This window comes from Eurosta solidaginis, chromosome 4 (genome assembly GCF_040869045.1).
Source record: "Eurosta solidaginis isolate ZX-2024a chromosome 4, ASM4086904v1, whole genome shotgun sequence".
Classification (NCBI taxonomy): Eukaryota; Metazoa; Arthropoda; class Insecta; order Diptera; family Tephritidae; genus Eurosta; species Eurosta solidaginis.
This window is the reverse complement of record NC_090322.1, coordinates 43,465,995-43,490,544: the sequence shown is the minus strand read 5'-3', so window position 1 is coordinate 43,490,544 and position 24,550 is coordinate 43,465,995. Positions and strand designations below refer to the sequence as shown.

The 24,550-nt window shown below is 37.9% G+C and overlaps 1 protein-coding gene across 2 annotated transcripts; it reads right to left on the bottom strand.

Annotated features, from left to right (window-relative positions):
- Positions 1 to 2,067: 2,067 nt before the first annotated feature.
- On the bottom strand, positions 2,068 to 23,625 carry LOC137249649 (uncharacterized PE-PGRS family protein PE_PGRS10). 2 transcript variants are annotated; one of them, XM_067781349.1, is made up of 17 exons: positions 23,439 to 23,625; positions 18,148 to 18,228; positions 17,125 to 18,066; positions 16,964 to 17,056; positions 16,772 to 16,897; positions 16,604 to 16,708; positions 16,507 to 16,539; positions 14,498 to 14,611; positions 14,139 to 14,273; positions 13,908 to 14,045; positions 13,691 to 13,828; positions 6,348 to 6,488; positions 6,138 to 6,269; positions 5,905 to 6,042; positions 5,695 to 5,826; positions 4,082 to 4,492; positions 2,068 to 2,753 (listed from the first exon to the last, which is right to left on the bottom strand). In XM_067781349.1, exons 1-17 carry the CDS (start codon positions 23,521 to 23,523, stop codon positions 2,125 to 2,127), a joined length of 3,573 nt encoding a protein of 1,190 aa, XP_067637450.1. In that variant the 5' UTR covers positions 23,524 to 23,625; the 3' UTR covers positions 2,068 to 2,124. The 2 variants fall into 2 exon arrangements, with proteins under 2 accessions (XP_067637450.1, XP_067637451.1); XM_067781350.1 differs by having other exon boundaries at positions 14,139 to 14,246.
- Positions 23,626 to 24,550: the final 925 nt, after the last annotated feature.

Genomic DNA, 24,550 nt, shown 5'->3' with positions numbered 1-24,550 from the left:
AACCTTGCGCCCAAAAAAAGAGCCTTGCAGTTCTGGACAAAGTGGGGAATTTTCTTCTTTTCCTTCTAATACTGCTTAATTAAAACTGTCATTAGGGCTTGAAACTCTATTTTGACATAACTGATCGCTTGGTTTATTTTCATGATGGAAACATTCCTGCGCCTCTCTGTAACCAATGCATTGGAGGGAATGTTTGTGTCTTAGAATCCAACAGAGAAATATCTTGCGATGTCCTATGAATGCAGTGTTGCTCGACACCGCCGAATGTTTTAGTTGAATTTTTAAATCTGTTAGGCAGCTTGGCTGTCAACGAAGATCGTTTCTTTGGTTTCTGAAGCTGTCAGGTGCTAGAAAATCATAACTGAGCTCTATGGCAAAACCTCCTCCTGGAAGAAAGTGCAAGAGCAGGGAAATCCGTAAGAGCCCAACGCCTGTTCCCCTTTTCGATTTTTGAGCCGAATGTGTGGATTGACCTTCACACATTCCTCCGTCGAATGATACCTTATGTTCTGAAGCTCACAGTTTTCGTCATATTGCCTGTGCCAGAAGATAGGCTAGATTGGAAACTGTTTAATCCTCCTTCTGGCATGCCATGGTAGCTTGTCCTTGGTCCGCAGATTTAGATATTGATATGGATTTTATCAGTCTCAGAGACAGGGAACTCTTCCTCAGGTGAGCTGTTAACAGCGCCTGATATCTCCAGGCATGCGAGATGCAACCTTTTATTGATTACTTTTTTTGCTCTAGTTGCTTCAATCACAGTAGTTCACCATACGTTGTCACCGGTCGAATGATAGCGTTGTACATATCATGGATAATATACGACGACTGTCCTCGTTTCCTCACGAAAGTTCCTCTAGCTTTTTGCTAACCGAGCTTTCTTTGATCTCTCCTAGTAGAGTGCTTTGCTCTACGTATCTATAAAACAGATGGTTCGTGCAATTAAGGAACACTCTAAATGAAGAAAGTAAAGTTAGTATGTCAGGGTTAGTCTAAATAGACAAGGGGCGCCTCTTCTAGGCAGTACGGCGTTTTATTGTGCTCCTAGTGAAACCTTAGCTCTCCTTCGGACATGGGGTTACGAAAGAAGTTATCTACTCACTAAGCATAATGCTTGAGTACTGTTTGCGTTCCAATGACTCAAAGGACTGTATTATCAGTTTAAGGTTAATTATATAGCAATTGCTTATAGCGATCCAAATTCAGGAAAAAATATTGAGAAACAACAAGCTATCAGGTCCTGGCACAAAAATTGGTTTTTCGAACACGCGTCATTCTTGGCACAGTTCAGTCTACCATGAAGAACGTCGTGTTTCACGCCAGAGTTGTCAAATCTTCGAGACAGTAAAATATTCTAGGAAGTTGATTCGAAAATATAGAGTGGGCTAAGAACGCACCGTTGATGGAAGAAAGGGCGGAGATTTAAATGCCAGTTCCAAGGTCAAATCGCGAAACGAGAAGAATACGCATGGATATAGTCATGGAAACCAAACGGAAGAAGGAACTTTGGAAAAGACGACGTATTACGAGAAGGCAGTCGGATAAAGCTATTGCAACTTGTATTTCATTCCAAGAACTAATCCTCAAGGTAGTTAATCTATTTGCTTCCCTTTAATATTGCTATACATCTCACTGTGAAGGATCAAGCTTTATCACCGTCAGCGCTGCCCCAGTGGGGTTGGGGGTTAGAATATACCCGCGGAAAGTACGCCTGTCGTAAGAGGCGACTAAAATACCAGATTAAAGGGGCTGTGTAGCGCAACCCTCTCTGGTTGCCAGCATAATATATAGCTTCTCAAAACCCAATTTCCACCTATCCTTGGCGAAACCTGTGTCATTGACGAGGCAATGGCGACCCCGAACTCCTCATGGATCTAGGGGGTGGGGGAGCGGGATAGCCTAGATGGTCGCATGTGGTCATAACAAATCGTTCCCGAGATCGTCGGGCTTGGTGCCGGAACGTACCGGATCTGCATCCGGCAAAGGCCCATCAACATCGATAAAACTCCCCAAGGCCTTCGGGGAGTGTCCTTATCGCTACAACAACAACAACAACAATAGTCTACATTAATTTTAGCATCTTTGGTCAGTGTATGTTATCTATTTATTTATCTTATTAATATTTTAATGTTCAAAGAAATTCTTAACCGTTATAGGTACGAGAGACTGTGGCTCTTCAGAATAGTTCTGCCTACAGCAGGTTGATTTGCTCCATTTATTACAGCGGCGACGATAGCAACGTTGTTGATGCGATTGAGCTGGTTGTGGGTAGTTAACACTTGATTGCGAGTATTCAGCTGGTTGTTGGTAGACTACGCTTCCCTCTGTATATGGAGTTGATGCTGGGATCGATGTCTGCGGAACACACACTGTGCAAGTATTTTCTTTAGCTCCATAAGCATCATAATCAGTTATCTCGAAACAGCTGGTTGGTGGTAGAGCTGGAGGGTATGTGGGTAGTGAGACTGGTGAAAGTGTAGGGAGTGAGATTGGCTGGAGTGCAGGAGGTGGGTAGTGCAGAAGTGTAGGAAGTGAAGTTGGTGGAAGGGAGACTGCCGGGAGGGTGGGAGATGATGAAGGTGCTTGACTAGTAGGTTGTACTGGAGGTAAGCTTGTTGTTGCGACTGGTTTTTGTGTAGTGGGCTTTGGTCTCAGTCTGCAGCGAACCTGTTGTTTTACATTATTCAGCAAGTTAAGATCTACACTGATTTGTGGACTAACATCGATGAGAGATGAGCCTTTATTATTATTTCCTGAAATAGAGGGTAGAAATAAAAAGAGGTTTAAGTGATTAATCGAATGAACATATTTCGTTGATTTGAATTCAATTCATATTTAAATTAAATTCAAAATATTTTACATATTTTAATCGTATTAAAATTAATTGATTTTAATTCAATTCAATACAGAACTCTTTTAATTAAACTACATTTAGAGAAATCAATATATCGTAGTTTAGTTAATCCTAATTACTACAGTTTAATTCAAGTCAAATTATCACAACTAAAAGTTGTTCGCCATACTTAATTTCTGTTTTCTATAATTTTTATGTTAATCAATTTAATCAGTACAGTTTGATTTAGCTCAGCTTAATTTAATTGCAATCAAACATTTCAATTCCTTCTGTTAAATAAATTTCTCTTAAAAGCTAAACATAGCATTTGAGTTTAATTCAATGTAATTCACTTAGTCCAATTACACTGTACTCAATAATTTTAACTCGATTAAATAGAGTATTATTCTCAATAGAAACGCATTAAACTAGTTTGGAGGAGTTTTGAAATGATGCCATATTATTTTAATTCCATCAAAATCAAATAAATAAATCCAAGTTCGATTCATTTAAATAATTTAAATTCGAAATTTGATACCAGCTACCACAAAAAATCAATTCAATTAAATTGTGTGAAAAATGAATCAATTGTATTGTCAAAACGGATTCTATATTATTCAAATCAATTAATTTTAGCTAAATTCAAACCAATAATATCAATCTGTTTCAATTTAATTTAATATCGAATTCAAGACACATAAATTTTGTTAAACTTGGTTAAATAATTTTCTATTTAACTGAACTATGGAAGCGATTGCAACTAAGATTATTTCAATTAAGTTTAATTCACCTCATTGTAAACTAAATATAATAAATATTTCATTGCGAATATTTATTTCAATTTAGTTGAGTTTAATAAATATAAATAAACTGCAAATAAATTTGATTGAATTGAGTTGTATTCAATTAAATTAAATTTGATGTAGGTTGAATTGTCAATTTTCTAATCGAATTTAATTTAAATAATTCAAATTGGTTAAGCTCAAATTCATTTAAATTAACTGAGTTTAGTTCAGTTTTAATTTCTTGCATTTCATTTTCCTCACTGTTCAATTTAATTTGTCAATCTTAATTCGAATTAAATTTCAAATTATTCGTTCCGACTAACTTTGCTCAAATTAGTTTAGTTGATTCAAGCTAAGATTAATTTAGTTAAGTGTTATTTATTTAAGTGCTACTTTTTTCAATGAACTGATTTTTAATATTTTTATCTAGTAAATTGAATTTTCCTTTCATTTCAGTACTCACCTTGCTGCGAGCTACCAATATTATCACTACATTCCAATTCATGACCTTCAAGTATACCAGAACGCAACAGATCAGCAATTCTAGTTGGACTTTTCAAAATGCCACCTAACAATCCCGTTAGTTGTTCTACTTGATTGAGCAAATTCACATTTACACCGATTTGAGGGCTCACTTTGGCCAAAGTTTGGACGTTGTTACCATCACTGCTTATCTGCTGCGTTCCACCCATATTATTTCCAGCGTCTCCATTACCCAATAAAGCACCTACTAATCCACCAAGTAATCCGCTGTTGCTACCTCCAGTAGCATCTTGATTCACATTATTAAGCAAAGCAGCATCAACGCCTACTTGAGGTGAGACATTGACAAAAGGTGCGCCATCGTTGGCTGAGCTTGGGGAGCCGGAGCTTTCTAGAATATTCAATTCATAATAAGAAACGCGAATTCAATCAATAAGTAGAGTATAAAAAAGCTCAAAATTTACACGGTACTATTAACTGGTTGAAGCGGCATCACTAGTGGTGTCAAAAACATTAAGGGAGACTATGGCATGGCTTCGATTTAAGTGAAAAAGAATAAGAACTCTCATGAAATTTCCATAAGCTCGCAAACACTCTGAGCATACAGTTGTTTAATTTATTGTTTTTCAAAGTAAAGAGGAGCAAGATATGAGACAGGCAGATGGTTCTTGTTGTAGCAGTGTTTTCAATATCCTCTAATGGGAGTCCAAGGATATATGCAGTTTCAATATGGTTAAAGCAAAGAGGTATAGGCATTACGGGCGTTGGTTCCAGATTGGAATTGAAAATATGGTTGTTGTCAGTGGGGATATGTTACAAGCGGGACATACGTTGAGTATGTCGAGGTTGATTCTGTATAAGTAAGACTTTAACGCATAGAAGTATCCAGATCGATGTTGGGCTAGAATAGGAGTTTTTTGTCTTTGCCACAAGTGCTGCCAGCGAGGATTTTGAGGATTTTGTTAATACCCCCGCAGGTTAGGATCTTAAAATATATATATATATATATATGTATACGACTTAAATAAACAATTGATTGAAGGAGTTGTGTAGCGCAATCCTTTTAAAGGTATGCCAGCATAATTTATAGCTTCTCCAACCCAATCGCCAACCTCACCTACAACCACAATGGCCTAGAAGGTTCAATGTGGTTATATTACTTCGTTCCCGAGGTGGTCGGGCTTATGCCTTAATGATGCTTGTTGAACCTTCCAGATCTATGTCCGGCAATGGGCCATGAATATTGATAACACTCCCCAAAACCTTCGAGATGTGTCTTTATGGCTACAACAATCACAACAACAACAGTATTTTGTTACGGCTCTTAGCTTACGGTACAATATCTGCTGCATGCTTGCCAAAATGTAGGTCCTGATAGAACGTCACACCCAGTATATTTGGGTGAAGGACAGTCGGTAGCATAATGCCAATATTTCCACCTCCTCGTTGTAAATAAGTTAGCTGAGGATTTGGTCGGAAATAGGACCAAATTTCGCGACGTGTAAAAACTAGAGAGATATTCGTACATTCTGCATTGCAACTAAATGCTTATTTATGGAAAACTCGGTCAATTTTGTAACAAGAAGAACTTACGACTTTGAGATCCGCCTATACTATTTCCTGTCGCACCTTGTTGATTGACATTATTCAATGCATTAACACCGACACCAATTTGTGGATCAAGATTCAAGAGGCTGGATGTGCCGTTGTTTGTGGCAGAACCCACTTAAAATACAAAAATTATAATTCAAAAAGTAAGTGCAGATCGAGATATCAGGCCTACATTAAGGAAAATAAACTTACAGATTTGAGTTGAACCAATTGTGTTTCCAGCTCCACCAGCAGTCTTTTGATTGACATTATTGAGGGCATTTACAGCAATACCAATTTGGGGATCAACCTGCAATAAACCATTTCCTTGTATCCTGGAGCCAGAACCCTCTGTAAACATATATATTTTTTTTAAAGAAGGTATCAAAATAAATAAGAAAATGGCGGCGAACATAGAAAAGCAGTTTTGGAATAATAGAGCTTACGTATTTGAGTTCCACCAACACTGTTTCCTGCCCCACCTTGTTGATTGACATTATTCAATGCATTAACACCGACACCAATTTGGGGATCAAAATTCAAGATGCTGGATGCGCCGTTGTTTGTAGCAGAACCCACTTAAAATAAAAAAATATAATTCAAAAAGTAAGTGCAGTTCGAGACATCTTGTCTACAAATATGGAAAATAAACTTACAGAATTGAGTTGAACCAATTATATTTCCAGCTCCATAAACAGTCTTTTCATTGATGACATTATTGAGGGCATTTGCACCAATACCAATTTGGGGATTAACATTCAATAAACCATTTCCTTGTATCGCGGAGCCAGAACCCTCTGTAAACATATTTTTTTTATATTCAGCGTGCTTTGCGCTTGAGTAAATATTGAGATATCTTCACCAATTTGGTACACGAGCCTATCTGGACCCAGAATAAATTGGTAATGAAAATGAGCGAAATCGGATGATAACCACGCCCACTTTTTATAAATATAACATTTTGGAAAAGAGAAAAAACCTGTTTATTTAGTAAAAAATACACCTAGAATGTTGAAATTTGACGTGCGAACTGATATTGAGACTCTCGGAAAAAATTTGAAAAAAATTCTTTAAATGGGCATGGCACCGCCTACTTGTGATAAAATCAATTTTACAAATATTATTAATCATAAATCAAAAATCATTAAACCTATCGTAACAAAACCCTTTACTATAAGGAATGCTTTGAAGAAAAATTATCGAATCGGTTTTTAAAAGGGTCGTGAACGAATAAAATAAGCTATATCTTTGCAAAACAGAGCTTTATATCAATGGTATTTCATTTCCCAAGTGGATTTATAGATTAGATTAGATTAGATTATTTATTTATTACGGCCAGAAGCTTAATTCGTAAATTAGAAAATATTACAGTTTTTTATCTTATAGCTAAGGTTTTACAATATTCATATAATTTTGTTTTAAATACTGTTATTTGGTTGCAACTTTTTATATCCATAGGCAGATCATTGTAACTTTTCAGACCCTTGTAGAAAATGTTCTGTTGATCAATTTCAGTGCTAAAAAACGGCAATTTGAAATTATGTTTGCTCCTCGTATTTATGTTGTGAGTTTGCTCAACTAATGCTATATTTTTATTTAAATACTCAGGTACATTTCCATGTTTGATATTAAATATGAAATTCATGGAGTGGAAAAAAATCTTTTGTTTCACACTTAACCAGTCTAAAGCCTTCAACATGTCAGCCGTTCGGGTATCTCTAGGTTTCTGAAGAATAAATCTCATGCATCTATTTTGAAGCTTTTGGAACTTGTCTACTTCTTTATCCGATATTATGAATAGAATTGACGGGTAGTACATGAAGTGCGGTTCTATAACTGATTTATATAAGATTATTTTGTACTTTTTTTGAATGAATTTAGTTGTTCTCTGCATCACTCCTATTTTATTAGCAACTTTTTTAATTGTATAATTTATATGATCTTCAAATTTGAGTTTATTAATTATTATTCCTAAGTATTTTATACTGTTAACTCTTTGTATGATTTCATCATTTATTTTTAGCTCGGCTATATCATCCTCATTGATATTCCTCCTTGTTATTATCATATATTTAGTTTTATTTATGTTTAGTTTCAGTCTATTACCACACAACCATTTATACAAGTTATTTAGTTCATGTTGCATTTTGGCAAGTGCAGTATTAATATTATTTTCATTTATCATAATTAATGCATCATCCGCAAAAAGTCTAATCTCACAACATTCGATAGCATTGACTATGTCATTTATGTATATAAGAAATAATATAGGTGCCAATACTGAGCCTTGAGGTAACCCTATGGGTACCTCTAATTCGTCCGACGTCACAGCATTTATAACTGTTTTCTGCTTTCTCTGCTTCAAATAGTTGCGGAACCATTTAAGTTCAATATCAGTTTGCCAATCCGCTGCATTTTTTTTATTAATATCTCTCTATCCACCGTTTCAAAAGCTCTCAAGGAAAACTGAAACCACTACTTTTTTGTTGTTTAGCTCTTCTTTCCAATCAGATATCACCAAGTTCAGCGCTGTCTCACAGGAATGTTTTTTCCTAAATCCTGACTGTTGGTAGACTAGTATATTATCTACTTCAAGATGATTCACCAACTGATTCTTAACAACGACTTCGAGAATTTTAGCATCACTTGGTAGGGCATTTATGGGTTTAAGTTCTTCAGGTTGCATTGTCTTTTTAACTTTTTCCACAGGTATTATTGTTGCCGTTTACCACATTTCAGGTACCACACCATCTTCTAAGCTGTTATTGATTATTTTAGCATAGAAATATCCGGTATACGATATACAATCTTTTAGTACACCTTCGGATATCAGTTTTCTTCCACCTATTTTATATTTAAAGTCTGTTAGGATATTAATAACATCATCGGTGGTAATTTCAGCAAACTTTAATTTTGAATGGACTTGTGTATCCTCTAGTGCTACTTGACAGGTTTCGATGATATTATTAATTTCAATCACACTGTTTATAAAAAACCTATTCAGACCATTCGCCAGATCGGTTTCGTTTTCAACCAGTAGGCCATCCAGTATCACCTTTTTTATCCCTTCGTTATCTTTAGTTTGGTTAACCGTTTGTTTGAGATATTTCCACATTTGTTTAGCATTTTATTCATTCAAAATAATTTTATTCTCCATATACTTTATTTTTTTAATTTGACTAATTTTTTTGTATGACCTATTTATATTTTTATATTCATCCCACTCTCCAGTTGGTAACGCACGCGTGTACATATTGTATTTATATTTATTCATTTGTGCCAATTCTCTGTCATACCATTTATTCATTAACTTGATATGCACTTCTTTCTCGTAGGTTAAACTTTCCATAGCCTGAATCATTACATTATTAATTAATTCAATTGATAAGTTTATAGTAAAGTTGAAGTTAAATGATCTAAGGATGCTTATTAAAATATCACTATTATATTTGTCCCATGCTATGATTTTCTTGGTCAGTCTAATCTTGTATACTTTGGACGTTTTAATATTAAATTTTATAATTTCACTAGCAGACCCGGCAGACGTTGTTCTGCCCTAAATTTGGCTTATCTGCATACATTTTAATAAGCTTTTTCCGTCTAACTCTGCCCTACCCCTCTACACTTTTTCCTAATCTTTTTATTCACTCCTCCCTCCGTCTTTTTCGCTTCATCTCCATCTCCGTCTCATTCTATATCTTTCTCAGTCTCCTTCTCTCTTTTCTCTTTTCTCAAGTTTTTCTCCTTCTTCTTCATCTCCTATTGCCAGTCCCAGAGGATGGTATGTATTTTGTTCCAGTCCCATTTCGAGTCTCAGTTCCGGTCCCACACCGAGTCTCAGTCTCAGTCCCCGCCCTAGTCCTACTCACAATCCCAGCCCGTCTCTGGTATACTTCCTGGAAAAAAGCATCGTAAATACTAATATAGTCAAACTTATATAGGAAATTTCAGGTAAATCGAATAGGATGTATGTAAATAGGTATGTGGGTATGATTAATTCTTGTCTTTATTTCCGCTTCGCATGCATATTTATCAGTTTTGCCAGGTTGATGCGACTAATCGAATATCACAATGAAGTTTAGAGTTCTCAGCAACAGCTTTCATTTGATATCCATAATACACACATATTCTAGGGGTATCCGGGTCCATGTTTTGGCCAATATCTCGAGACCGTAGTCACTCAGCGGTGTAAAACTTAATCTGTACTAAAGCATACATTTTGGCCTATATCTCGAGACCCTAGTCATCCAGGGGTATGAAAATTATCCTGTTCTATAGCACTCATCAACAGTTTTCATTTGATATCCATATTGTATAAACACATTCTAGGGGTACCCGGGTCCACGTATTGGGCTATATCTCGAGACCCTAGCCTCCCAGTTGTATGAAAATTATCCTGTACTATAGCACTCATCAACAGCTTTAATTTGATATCCATATTGTATAAACACATTCTGGGGGTACCAGGGTCCACGTTTTGGGCTATATCGCGAGACCCTATCCTCCCAGTTGTATGAAAATTATCCTGTACTATAGCACTCATCAACAGCTTTCATTTGACGTCCATATTGTATAAACACATTCTAGGAGTATCCGGGTCCACGTTTTGGCCTATATCTCGAGACTCTGGTCACCCAGGGGTATGAAAATTATCCTGTACTATAGCACTCATCAACAGCTTTAATTTGATATCCATATTGTATAAACACATTCTAGGGGTACCCGGGTCCACGTTTTGGGCTATATCGCGAGACCCTAGCCTCCCAGTTGTATGAAAATTATCCTGTACTATAGCACTCATCAACAGCTTTCATTTGTCGTCCATATTGTATAAACACATTCTAGGGGTATCCGGGTCCACGTTTTGGCCTATATCTGGAGACTCTGGTCACCCAGGGGTATGAAAATTATCCTGTACTATAGCACACATCAACAGCTTTCATTTGATATCCATATTGTATAAACACATTCTAGGGGTACCCGGGTCCACGTTTTGATCTTAAGACCCTAGACACATAGCGAAAAAAAAGGTAGACGCTGACCGATTCTCAGACTTACCCAATATGCTCACAAAATTTCATGAGAATCGGTTCAGCGGTTTCGGAGGAGTTCAGCCTCTAAAACCGTGACAGAAGAATTTTATATACATATTAGATGATCAGTTATTTTGTATTCCTGCAAATTATTACAGAGAATTTCATCCGAGTTTGAAAATAATAAATCAATTTTCGATTCACTTGTATCTGTGATTCGCGTATTAAATTCTATTTTTTGGCTCATCCCCATCACAGCAAATATCTCATTTAATTTAGTACTATATGTTGAAATGCAGTTCATGTTAATATTAAAATCACCGACTACTATATTATGGTTACTTTTTCCATATTTATCAATTAGAATTTCATTTAGGTATTCAACAAAAGCTGCATCACTAGTGCTCGACGAGTGGTACAGAACTCCAATCTGCCACTTTTTATCAACCTTCTTCAGTTTTATTACAATGCACCATACCTTTTCATTTATGTTATCATTATAGATTACTTTAACATCAATTGTACTATGTACATAAACTAACACACCTCCTGTGTGCCTGCTATGGGAATCACATCTTATCATTTTATAGGTTGTTATTTTTAATTCATTGTCTAGAATATCTTTGGTTGTACATGCTTCAGAGCACAGTATGATGCCTGGTCTATGAACTTCCGACAACACTTCCAACTCTGATTTGTTAGCTACTAGGCTATTTATGTTTAAATAGATGCATTTAAAGTCATTGTTGATGTCCTTTGTGGATCTTTTTTGGTAATTTGATACTCTACGTTGCATAACATTAGCATGGTCCAGGTGAGCCAGTGGCCTGATTGTTAGTTGCTAATATCCTAGCCTTTGTTTCTTTACATTTAAGTGTTTTAAGTAGACAGGGCAATGTCTGCTATTGTACGGGTGATTGGTATCAAGCCCTAGATTTAATTTCTCATAAGCTCTAATACAAATTATGCACATGTTTTTAGGTTGTTCATTGCACTCCATGGGTTTATGTTTACCCAAGCATTTGCCTCAAACATCTTCATTTTTGCATTCACTAGCTTTATGGTTGTATCCTTTACATTTAAAACACATTGTTATATCAACACCATCGTACACTTTGCACCTTTCCCATCCTATATACAGTTTATCTAATTTTAACGCTTCAGTAAGTATTTCCACATCCACCTCAACTATTGCATTATAATAATTTTTGTGACTAACTTTAACATTATAATGCTTGATAATTTTTACTTCACCCTGTTCAAAGCATTTATTTTGTTTTCGTAGACATTCAGTTAATTCATCACCATTCTTTTCAAGTTGCATACCTGTTATAAATAGTCTTGGTTTATATTCACGAGGTATCTTTATCTCATATTCATTGCTAATTTCTTTGTCCATTATTTCTTTTATTTTGTCTCTTTCGTTTTCATCAACATTATCGACCACCATAATACCATTATTACCAGCTTTAATATCTGTTATCTTTGGTTCCTTAGGATTAATTTTATTGTTTAGATCTTTCTTGGTTTTTTCGCACGATTGTTTTACTTTCGGTTTAACAATAATAGGAGTACGTTTCTTTAATTCAGGCACTGTAGTATCTTTGCTTTTGTTTTCACCTTTTTTATTATTATTTTTCATTACTTCTGCATATGAAAGCCCTTTTTCCTTATTATTACTACTAATTTTCTTTATTTCGTTACGTACCTTTTCATTGTCTTTACCAATTATTTCAGTTTTATTTTTCACTTCTTCTATCATTTCATATAAGCTTTTTATCTCACCAATTTTTCTTTCAAAAAGCTTTTGTGATCTTTCCATAGGTGCTACTCTTTGAGTATATCGACCCTCTACAGCTTCCAATAAAGCCTTTATTTCATTTTGGCTTTTCTTCATCATCTCTTCAAACTCATATTTATACTCATTTAATATTGTATTGTTTTTCTTCACACTCATTTGCATTTCTTGTAAAACCAAATCTACATTCTGAATATATGTATATATAGGTTTTTCCTCAAACATTTTACAACAATATTTATCAACACCTGCACATGCAAGGCTTAAATGGTACACTTTATTACACACACCCTCGCATCGTATACCTGTCTCTCCTCTTATAGAGTGATTGCATTTCGCGCACATACTCATTTTTCTTTTGCCTTATTTCGATTTACTTCACCGTTTATTAGTATATGTATGTGTTTAAATTTGTTTATTAAATACATTTATTTGAATCTTTTTTCTCAAAGTTAACTCCTAATATATTAGGAATTCAATAACGTATTATTACATTATTTGTTACATTTTGTGAAGCGCGAACAAAACACTATATTTTGCACAACTTTTTATTAATTTTTTAAAATGTTTTACCACAATTTCCCTGCTCGAAAAATGTGTACAAGGTTTTCACGTCTGCTCGCTATCCATATAAGTCATATTACAACAATAAATAGGAAAAACTTCAAATTTAAAAAAATGGGCGTGGCACCGCCCCTTTTATGACTAAGCAATTTTCTGTTTCGGGAGCCATAACTCGAAGAAAAATTAACGGATCGTAATAAAATTGGGTACACAGATTTTCCCTATAGCAGGATATATTTCCAGAAAAAATGGACGAGATCGATTAAAGAACACGCCCACTTTTATATAAAAGATTTTTAAAAGAGTCGTGATGAAAATAATATGCTATAAATTAGCAAAAAATAGCTTTGAATCAATGATATTTCACTTATCAAGTTTTATTGCAGAGGAAATGGGGCGACATTTTTGTTAAACAGCGGGGCCACGTGTTATGTAGAAAAGTAATTTATCTGAAATGAAATGTGCAATTGAAGCTCACGCTGGGTATATAATGTTCGGTTATAGCCGAACTTAGACACCTTTACAAGTTTTTAAAGAAAGTCTCAAAAGAAATAAGAACATGGCGGCGAACATAGAAAAGCATTTTAGGAATAATAGAACTTACGTCTTTGAGTTCCACCAACACTGTTTTTTACTACACCTGAACTTCTTTGATTGACGTTATTCAAGGCATTTACACCAACACCAATTTGTGGATCAAGATTCAAGAGGCTGGATGCGCCGTTGTTTGTAGCAGAGCCCACTAAAAGTACAAAAAACATAATTTAAAAAGTAAGCGCAGATCGAGGCATCAGGTCTACAAATATGGAAAATAAACTTACAGCTTTGAGTTGAACCAATTTTGTTTCCAGCTCCATCAGCAGCCTTTTGATTGACATTATTGAGGGCATTTGCACCAATACCAATTTGGGGATCAACTTTCAATAAACCATTTCCTTGTACCGCGGAGCCAGAACCCTCTATAAACATATATTTTTTTTAAAGAAGGTCTCAAGATAAATAAGAAAATGTCGGCGAACATAGAAAAGCAGTTTTGGAATAATAGAACTTACGTTTTTGAGTTCCACCATTACTGTTTCCTGCTATACCTGAACTTCTTTGATCGACGTTATTCAAGGCGTTTACACTAAGTCCAATTGGAGGGTTAAGATTCAAAAGTCCTGAGGCTAGGTTAGTGCCGGGATCAACTGAAAAACAAAACAAAAAGGTGAAGTTCCCAGCAGATCGAGTTGATCTTCTAGCTCTTTAAAAGTGCCAGACTGAAGATTGCCCGTTGTTCTATTTATTTAATAAAAACGTACGGCTTTGACTGTAGCTAATACTATTTCCAGCACCTCCGTTAGTTCTTTCGTTAACATTATTCAAAATGGTATGACTTCACCTTTTTATGTTAAAAGTAAACTAAACTTACCACTTTGAGTTCCGCCGATACTATTTGCTGTGCCTCCGGATTGTTTCACATTATTAAGGGCATTTACATCAACTTGGACTTGGGGATCAAGAGTTAATAAACTCGGGGAACCATCTGAAAAGTAAAAAAAAATTTAATTTGTGACATTTATTTGCACTTAATATTGAAAGACTATTTAAGAAGGCTGTCTTTATACTGAATAGACTGGTCAGTTGGTCTGAGACCGATGTTGGGTTTGCCCAAATATTTTGAAGGGAATAAAAAGGGCGATCTATTTCTTAAACTAAGTGGGAAGACCCGTGATGATTTCAATCCGTTTAACTTTACACAGCTGTCATCTAAATATTGCTAAAAGGGGTTAGTAAACAACGCAGTTCAACTGGGTGTCCAAAATCACAATCTGGCAATAAGATCTGTATCTACCTTCCCAGACTTGATGTTCACTTGTCTACAAAACCGACTATACGACAAAACAAGCAACGACAATACTCGCTTAGCATAGGGCTCAAGTGACCATTCAGAAAAAAATGCGTCATTGATGTTTTGACGTCAAGTTTAGAGAAAATCTTTTAATTAGGCATACGAAGATATCAGGTTTATGTATATTTTACTAGTTGGAAGAACTTTAAGCTCCGCTTCAGTGTGGAAGCCCAAAGACCGGAATTTCATGTACAATGAGATTCACTGAATGTTGGAGAAAGTGAGAGTTTATCCACAAAGACCCAAAGAAAATCAACCAAGTGACAATTGCGGACTTGAAGACCTTCCAGAATATCTACCCTACCTTTTCTTCGTGTTGCGATGATTAATGACAGCAGTTCATCCACCTCTTTAGGAACCAGATGTATGCATCATTTACGTTGGTATTACATCTACACTAAGACTTCAAAAAAACTCTGAGCTTAAGAGCGCAAATATGGCAGAGCACGCGAAAGTAATAAGAAAATTCATATAAATGCCGTATTGCAAACTAAGTACGTGATGCAATGGCGCATATGCTCTGGATCCCACGAAATTTTAAAGGTGTTCGTTGTGGAAAGAGACGTAGAATTTGGGAAATAGTTACTGAATCTGACTTAGAGGTCTGGTGATGACAGAAAAACGGAAGAAAGCGATACCATGGGAACACCACCCCAGAGAAACCAAGGCCATAGTAGTTTGTGTTAGGAAATGTTTACGAAGAAGCTCATCCTAGAAGAGTATACTCATTATGTCACACAGCCAGGTAGCTTTACGTTACATGAAGGGTTACGCAATTACTTCTAAGCTAGTGGATAAGTGCATCGGAGCTCTAACTGATATAGAAGCCAAAAGCAAGGTTTCGTAGGATGTGTTCCTGGGCATCAGGAACATGAAGGTAATGAACAGGCAGACTATTTAGTCAAGCATTATCAGCATTCTATGGTACAGAGCCTTTCTCACAATGGTACAAGCTATGAAAATCATAAGCAGCTGGGAAACAAAGCAGCTCAGATTACACTGGATTGAATACCCAGGGGAAAGACAAGCCAACTAGTTTATGCTGCCAGCAACGAGAATATAAGCCAAAGTTATTAATATAAGCAGAGTGGACCTACGTACTCTCACTACTCACTATCAGCTAAGTAAATCGATCATATGAAAAAATCTGTCGCTTTTGTGAGCAGTAGAATGAAACACCAGTGCACATTATTTGCTAACGCGTCGCTCTCAAGGCAGATACTCTTCCATTTAGGGGACGTGACTCTTAGTCCTTTCTTAATTTGGACTATAAAACTTGAAGAGGTACTTAATTACATTTTAAGCTTCCACATACAGCAAACGGCTGAAAGGTCAAGCACAATAAACCATCCAGTGATTTTCCTAATGATCTACCTGCCGAGCTATGAAGCGCTACTCCTGACACGCTGTACGATAAAGCACTCGAGAGTTTTGGTTGTTGCTATCGTCTAGGAAGTTGTGCATGCTAATACATAGTGTACCACTCAGCGCACTCTCTACTGTTTTTTCTAAATCATTATTTGACTCACCAAGAACTCTACCAACCGTGCCAGTAACAGTATCTGTAACGAAATATAGAGAATATTTTATTTTTGCTTCAACTTAAAGAATTCTTTACACTACTACCTAACACTTCACCCACGAGACCGCCTCCATTCTTATCAGAGCCACCAACAACTCCACCAAGCACTCCATCGCCAAGTACTTTATCAACTACACCAGTGACGGTGTCTGTAATGTTATAAATTAAATTGTTATATTTGTTTTCATATAGAGTTTATTGGGTAGCACTACCTAGAACAGCTGGAACAGTACCACCTACTAAACCTCCAACAGTTTCACCTAATACACCATCAAGGACACCAGTTCCTTGTTTTCCTGATCCTCCAAGAACTCCATCAACTACTCCGGTAACGGTGTCTGTAACGATATACGCAAAATTATTAGCGTCAGCTTACGTATAACACAATAAATATACAAAATTACCAACTACACCACTAACGGGATCGCTATCTCGCTTTTCCAATAAGTCCTTAGCTGCAGCACCAACAGCTCCATCAACTATTCCAGTGGCTGTATCTATAATGGCATTTGAGGAGTTATTTTAATGTATTGTTATTGAGTACGATTTATAAGGGATATACTACCTATAACGATATCAGCGGGATTCCCACCAGCTGCAGCTTCAAGAACACCTTTAACAGCACCGCCAACTGCGCCGCTAACAGCACCTCCAGCTACATCGGAAATAGTTTTTGTAACGGGCCCTAAAAGACTTGCGTCACTCTTTCCACTTAGTACGCCGCCCAATAATCCACCGTTTGCGTCTCCAAGCACACCATCAGCTACACTAGATGTAGTTTTGGTAACGGGATCTAGAAGACTGCCACCATCTTTTCCACCTAATACGCCGCCCAATAATCCACCGTTTGTGCCTCCAAGCACACCATCAGCTACACCAGATACAGTTTTGGTAACGGGATCTAGAAGACTGCCACCATCTTTTCCACCTAATACGCCGCCCAATAATCCACCGTTTGTGCCTCCAAGCACACCATCAGCTACACCAGATACAGTTTTGGTAACGGGATCTAGAAGACTGCCACCATCTTTTCCACCTAATACGCCGCCCAATAATCCACCGCTTGTGCCTCCAAGCACACCATCAGCTACACCAGATACAGGTTTGGTAACGGGATCTAGAAGACTGCCAACATCCTTTCCTCCTAATACACCTCCTAGTAATCCACCTTTAGAACTACCAAGTACACCATCTGCTACACCGGACATACTTTTTGTAACAGAGTTTAGAAGATTTCCGCCATCTTCACCGCCTAGTACGCCGCTAAGTAAACCACCTTTCGGGCCACCAAGGGCACCACCAGCTATATCTGACACAGTTTTTTCGACTGTATTGAGTAGATTACCACTCGAACGACCACCCAAAAGACCACCAAGTAGTTCACGTTTTGCCACACGACCTTCTTTAGCTGAGTTAAACAGTTTCGCACCAGCACTAATTTGTGGCTCAAGACTGAATGGACTTGTGGCTTTGTTATCATTTTCTTGAATATTGGTGGACCGTTCTTCTGAAAAGTTTAAATATATTGTCGTTCCATAAAAAAAGTCCCAACAACTCTTCTAAAGCTCCGAAAATGTTAGATGCTTACCTATCTGAATAGCCCCTCGACCTACATTTAGAAAGCTGAAATCAGTATTGCCATCGCCATCAATATTTGAGCCCGTATTCACTGAAAATAAAATTTTAAAATTATCTATAAAAGCTTATAATTAACAAGTAAGGGAGGCTATGTTCGGGTGTAACCGAACATTACATACTCAGCTGCCAAATTACAGCTCGCAAAACATTTAAATTACCTCCTTTTAAAAGTGGGCGGTGTCACGCCCATTGTCCAAAATTTTACTAATTTTCTAGTCTGGGTAATAAGGTCAACACCCCTACCAAGTTTCATCGCTTTATCCGTCTTTGGTAATGAATTATCGCACTTTTTCGGTTTTTCGAAAGTTTCGATATCGAAAAAGTGGGCGTGGTTATAGTCCGATTTCGTTCATTTTAAAGAGCGGTCTGAGATGAGTGCTCAGGAACTTACATTCCAAATTTTATTAAGATACCTCTAAATTTACTAAAGTTATCGTGTTTACGGACAGACGGACGGACGAACGATTAGTTTATGCCGTTACGGGGTACCGTTATGCGAATAAAATTAATTTACTCTGTGAGCTCTGCTCAGCTGAGTATAAAAAAGTTAGGGAACTGCGGAAAAAAAGAGAGAGGAGTCCAGAGTAATAGTAGCAGCTTGATTACAGTCTTATAAAGTCAGAGTAGAATAGTTGGCAAGAGGCCACTTTTTTCCGATGTCTTTCCCGTTAGTGGATGCCCTAGCCATAAAATACAGGCTAGTTCAATGTTAATTGAGTTGAAGCCGACCAACAAGCGGTATGATGTTCCCATAAAACTAAGAAGAGCACTCAAAAGCGTTACTAGTAAAAAGAAGTTGGCTTTCTAGGAAAAGGACGATAGGCATTTTAATTAAACCGACAACCATTGGAATAGTAGTCATATCCAGACTACTTATTGTCCAGTCACGATACATATCACTTTATCACCCCATGGGAGCAGGAGTCCCTCAAAATTTTCATAAGTCTTGGCGACTCGATTTGATTAGTTAATTCCAAGTTTTCAGAGATGCATCTCTATTAAAGTCTCTTGGTTTTGTAATCCCTCAACTAAAAGAGCTCACAGTCTTAGGGTAGCTCACATCTTCTGGCACGTCTTCTGATCTTAGAATGTTGTCTGATTATTTCCTCTAAACAAAAGTGTATCCTTTAATCTATAGGGGATAATAGCGTCTGGGTGCGGCTAAAAATACATGAAAGACGGCAATGAAAAACAAAAACTGATTTGGAATACTTACTTACTTAATTCCTAAACTTAATTCCTAAATATCCGCTGTAACTTTTTGAGACCCAGTAGACTTTTCATGTAATGGGCACGCAAATTCAATGAGCTCCAATAATATGACGATCGCGTCGTGCCCTGCGCTCGCAAGGCTAAGACTCCAGCTATTAGATGTGGCACAACTGTCAGATTTAGAAGCACCAAGTAGCATATGCCCTAGAAAGTTTCTAATATTTTCCAAGAGGACGGATATATTTTATAACATAGATCCTAGTTTCTGATAGGGCTTCTCAGTTTGATCGTTAAGCAAACTTCTTGCAGCGTTATAGACCTTTTCCGTATATGTGAGGTCATCACGGACCAGCCAGCCCAACATAACCTCGCCGTGCTTGTTGGTAGCAGGATTTTAGTATCGAGTTCAAGATAAACTTCAAAAATAAAGGCGCTTATACTGCGTTACTCTCAGTAACCACAATTTCAATAGAAATTTTAAGGTGGTCATCGGAATGCTTTGTGGCCACGCATTTAATACCGCTGTCGCAATAGAGCTGCAGCATGGTATCTCTCTTAATCAAAATCTCTATAATATTTTTTTTATGCTTGGCTGATCTCCTATAGTTTACAGGTTGAAGTCGTCTAAAATTACATATCAGGTCGTAAGGTATAAAGGTAAGTTCCCACTAGAATCAACTATCTTTTTTTATACCCATGTAAACGACAGAGATCAACTAAATGGAGAGGCTTAGTTATAACAGTTATAACGGAACGTACATAGCCTTGCCCATTGCCGGGTTTGCGTTTTGTAGGCATAACATTGACATCATCTTTAGCTTTAAGAAAGATATACCTAGCTACTAGGCTATTGTCTGATCAAAGAACACGAAACCAAATTGCCCGCGCCATATTCGATGGCATGCATGGCACCAATGTTGAGGATGGGCTCACTTGACGAGTTTAAAATATAGACTCGGGCCAATATCAAATATCGACTCCATACCCTCGAAAGCAATATTCGACTTAGAAATATAACTCTTTAGTGGGAGCGCTTTACGTTACTACTTAGCGCCCGTGCGGGCATCATAGGGCTCCATTGAACCCAGGAAAATAACTGATACGATGAAGGATGTAAGGAAGCATTTTCCTGATGCTAGGAGAGAAGAGAAGCGCTTACCTAGAAAAATGTGAACATGTTTCACCGAACTGCGTTATTGCGAGCAGTCTCAGGTGCTAGTTGATAGGGCCAGTAACCGAAAATTCTTTTTGAAAGCTCGACGGAGTAATTTGAAAGATATCTTGGAGCCATTCAAAATAATATGAGGTTTCAAGCAAAGCGACTCTCTATTAAGCAATTTCTTAAACCTTATGATGAGAAAGGTTATTCTAGCATCAGCTCGAAACCCCAATGGCAAAATCTTTCATAAGAGCGGGCATTTGCCGAGGTATATGTTGATATCGGTGGCCTCAGTAAACGCGTTGTGAGTTCTACATTTTCTAGATCGGATGAGGAGGAAAAAAAGTAGATCTTTCGGTGAACGATGACAGGACTAAGTACTCTCTGTCGTAGAAGAATGAAAAAAGCCTTAGCAGTTACTTCACTGGAAGTTGAATGGGGCTTTGAGTATTCGCGAGAAATTTCTCCGAAAGATTACTTGTCCTACTACGAGTACCGTAATATGATGTGGTATGGCTGGTTAAGTCCGTTATTTATCTGGCTATTTATGGCGACCTGGTAACTGATGTCCAGAGAGTGCTTATATTATGGAGGGAACACTTCTCTGCTCTCCTTAATGGAGGCATCGATTCACCGCGCAGAGATGGCGAACCCGATCCCACAATCGATGATAATGGAATATATGTCCCCCCGCCCGATTATGACGAAGTTAGGAATAACCAGATTGAAAAACAACAAGTCCGTGGGCGCTGACGGATTACCTGCGGGGCTATTCAAGTACGGCTGCGATGAGTTGGTAAGACGCATGCAAAAGCTTCTTAGCAAAATACGGGCGGACGAGTGCATGCCCGACGATTGGAATCTAAGTATCCTTTGCCCAGTCCCTAAGAAGGGGATACTGCTAAATGCACCAACTATGGAATCAGCCTTATTAATATCGCATATAAGGTCCTTTCAAGTGTATTGTGCGAAAGATTGAAGCCCACCGTGAACCGGCTGATTGGACCTTATCAGTGCGGCTTCAGACCTGGTAAATCTACCATCGACTAGATTTTCACAATGCACCAAATCTTGGAAAAAACCCGTGAAAAGAGAATCGACACACATCACCTCTTCGTCGACTTTAAAGCCGCATTCGACAACACGAAAAGGAGCTGCCTATATGCCTCTAGGTCTGAATTTGGTTTCCCCGCAAAACTTTTACGGCTGTACAAAATGACGTTGAGCAACACCATCAGCTCAGTCAGAATTGGGTAGGACCTCTCCGAGCCGTTCGAAACTAAACGAGGTTTCAGACAGGGTGACCCCCTATCGTGCGATTTCTTTAATTTGATGCTGGAGAAAATTATACTAGCTGCAGAACTTAACCGCACTGGAACAATATACTATAAAAGCGTGCAATTACTGGCATATGCTGATGACATTGATATCATCGGCCTAAACACCCGCGCTGTTAGTTCTGCTTACTCCAAACTGGAAAAGGAAGCGGTAAAGATGGGTTTGATGGTGAATGAGGACAAAACGAAGTACCTGCTGTCATCGAGCAAAGAGTCAGCGCATACGCGCCTTAGCAACCACGCTACTGTTGGCAGCCATAATTTCGAAATAGTAAAAGACTTCGTTTATTTGGGACCAGCATCAACACTAGCAACAACATCAGCACTGAAATCCAGCGAAGAATCAATCTTGCCAATAAATGCTACTTTGGACTAGGTAGGCAATTGAAAAGTAAAGTCCTCTCTCGGCGAACGAAAATCATACTCTACAAGTCACTTATTGTACCCGTCCTGCTATATGGGGCAGAAGCATGGACCATGACAACAGCAGATTAAGCGGCTTTGGGAGTGTTCAAGAGAAAAGTTCTTCGAAATATTTATGGACCTCTATGCGTTGGCGATGGCGAGTACCGAAGAAGATTTAATGATGAGCTGTACGAGCTATACGCAAACATCAACATAGTCCAGCGAATTAAAACGCAGCGGCTACGCTGGCTAGGCCATGTTATGCGAATGAAAGATGGTGCTCCGGCCAAGGAAGTGTTTCTATTGGAACCCGCCTATGGAAGCAGAGGTAGAGGGCGGCCCCAACTCCGTTGGAAGGACCAGGTGGAAAACGATTTAAACTCCCTAGGTGTGACCAATTGGCGCCGGTTGGCGGAGCGAAGGAGCGACTGGCGCGCCTTGTTGGACGCCCATAACCGTTTAGACGGTTAAAGGCCAATTAAGTAAGTAAGAGAGCAAGTAAGTTTAGCCTGGCATTTTGTGAAATGTATGCCGATGGTTGGCTAGCCGAGAACTCACGGTAAAATAAGGGAGCAGAACGGTTTCCAAAGTCTTCAATATGAAGAATATCCGTCTATAGGACACACCGTTTGTGCAGACGACGCGAGGCTCACCTGTCTGAGAACAAAGTGCACTTGAAATCAGAAGAATGAGTACCTTAATACCTCAAACCTCGTATAATAATTCTTGCCAAGAGATTTGCGTAACAACTTCCTGAGATGTTACTAAGTTCCGACAGTCAGCTGATTTTAGTCCTTCCCTGCGCCCTACTTTCCCTTCACCATTCAATTGTCTTTGTCAGTACTTCACTATAGACGCATTTAGGGAGCTGCTAAATTTGGAAAGTAAATCCTTATGCAATGAAGACTGGAAAAATGATGAGTTCACAAGTTTATAGTCATGAAGCTTCACATCTAAAAACCGAAATTTCTTACGTTTCACTAGACAGTTTTGCGGATCTTCCAAAACAATCTCGAAAACCTCAGTACTTCTACCAGCTGAAGACCACTAAGAATAACTTTGGATCATCCAGTGGCCATCCAATACAATTGCATATATTTTCGAAATACTAGGTACTATGGTACTCACCTCGCTTATCAACCATAACTCCATTGATCCCGGATGTAAAGATATTGGCTGTAACCAACAGCAGCGTAAGTGCAGGGACTTTCATTATTGGTAATTACACACAATATTGGAATGAAAATTAAAAAAAAAGTTTTTTAAGCAAAAAGTAAAATTAAACGTTGCGCGATTAACGACGCCAATGCATATACCTTAAGACTCAATTGACTGAAGCTTTTATACGCATAGAAGAAAAAGCAAAGCTACACAAATGGTCTTATGAGCCAAACTTTTATCGCAAATGTTTAACATGGCCACAGAAGACGTGCGTCCCAGCATTGTTTTAAATTTTTATCAATGCAATTATCAATATTTTTTTTTAATTCATTCTAGCTTTTGTAGCGGGTGATCGGATTTTATGCCAGCTGGTCATGTTCGAGGCGCGCTATGGGTAGAGGCAAGATATTTTCTGTTGGAACGCTGTTCTTCGACTAAATTTTACAAAGAAACTCTCCGCCTTTGGAGAGACTCCTTTCAATTAGGGAAGCAAATCCGTTTTTCAATGGAATGCTCATCTAGATGCTACCTTTTACAAAGCAGCAAGAAATTTCCTCGCCTACACTCGACTCTATGGCAAACCATGCGGGCTATCACTCAAAAAGGTAAACTGCACATTCAATACTTTCGTGGTGCCAATAGTCACCTATGCTTCCTTAGTTTGTTGGCCGAAGACGATGCAAAAAACAGCAATAACAAAATTAAGCAAACTGTATCTATTAGTTTGTATTGGCATAACAGATACAATGAGAATGTCCCCTGCTGATGCACTTAGTGCCTTAGTGGGAATACCTCCCTTCTATATTCTAAAGGCTAAAGAGCGGAAACATGACGCGGCATATGAATGTAATGAGAAAATTAACAGCAAATCCCGTATTGCAAGTTCGTGATTAAATGGCCCCTACACTCAGAATATCACGGAATTTTGAGGTGTGCATTGTGGGTAGTGCTCTTCGGGAAACAGGGATGCATATAATGGTCCAGAGTCAGAGGTCGAGTTCACGGACTGACCAAAATTTGTTGATGGAAAACGGAAGGGGGGGGGGGGCATCTAACTAATTTTTCAGGCAGAAATCCAT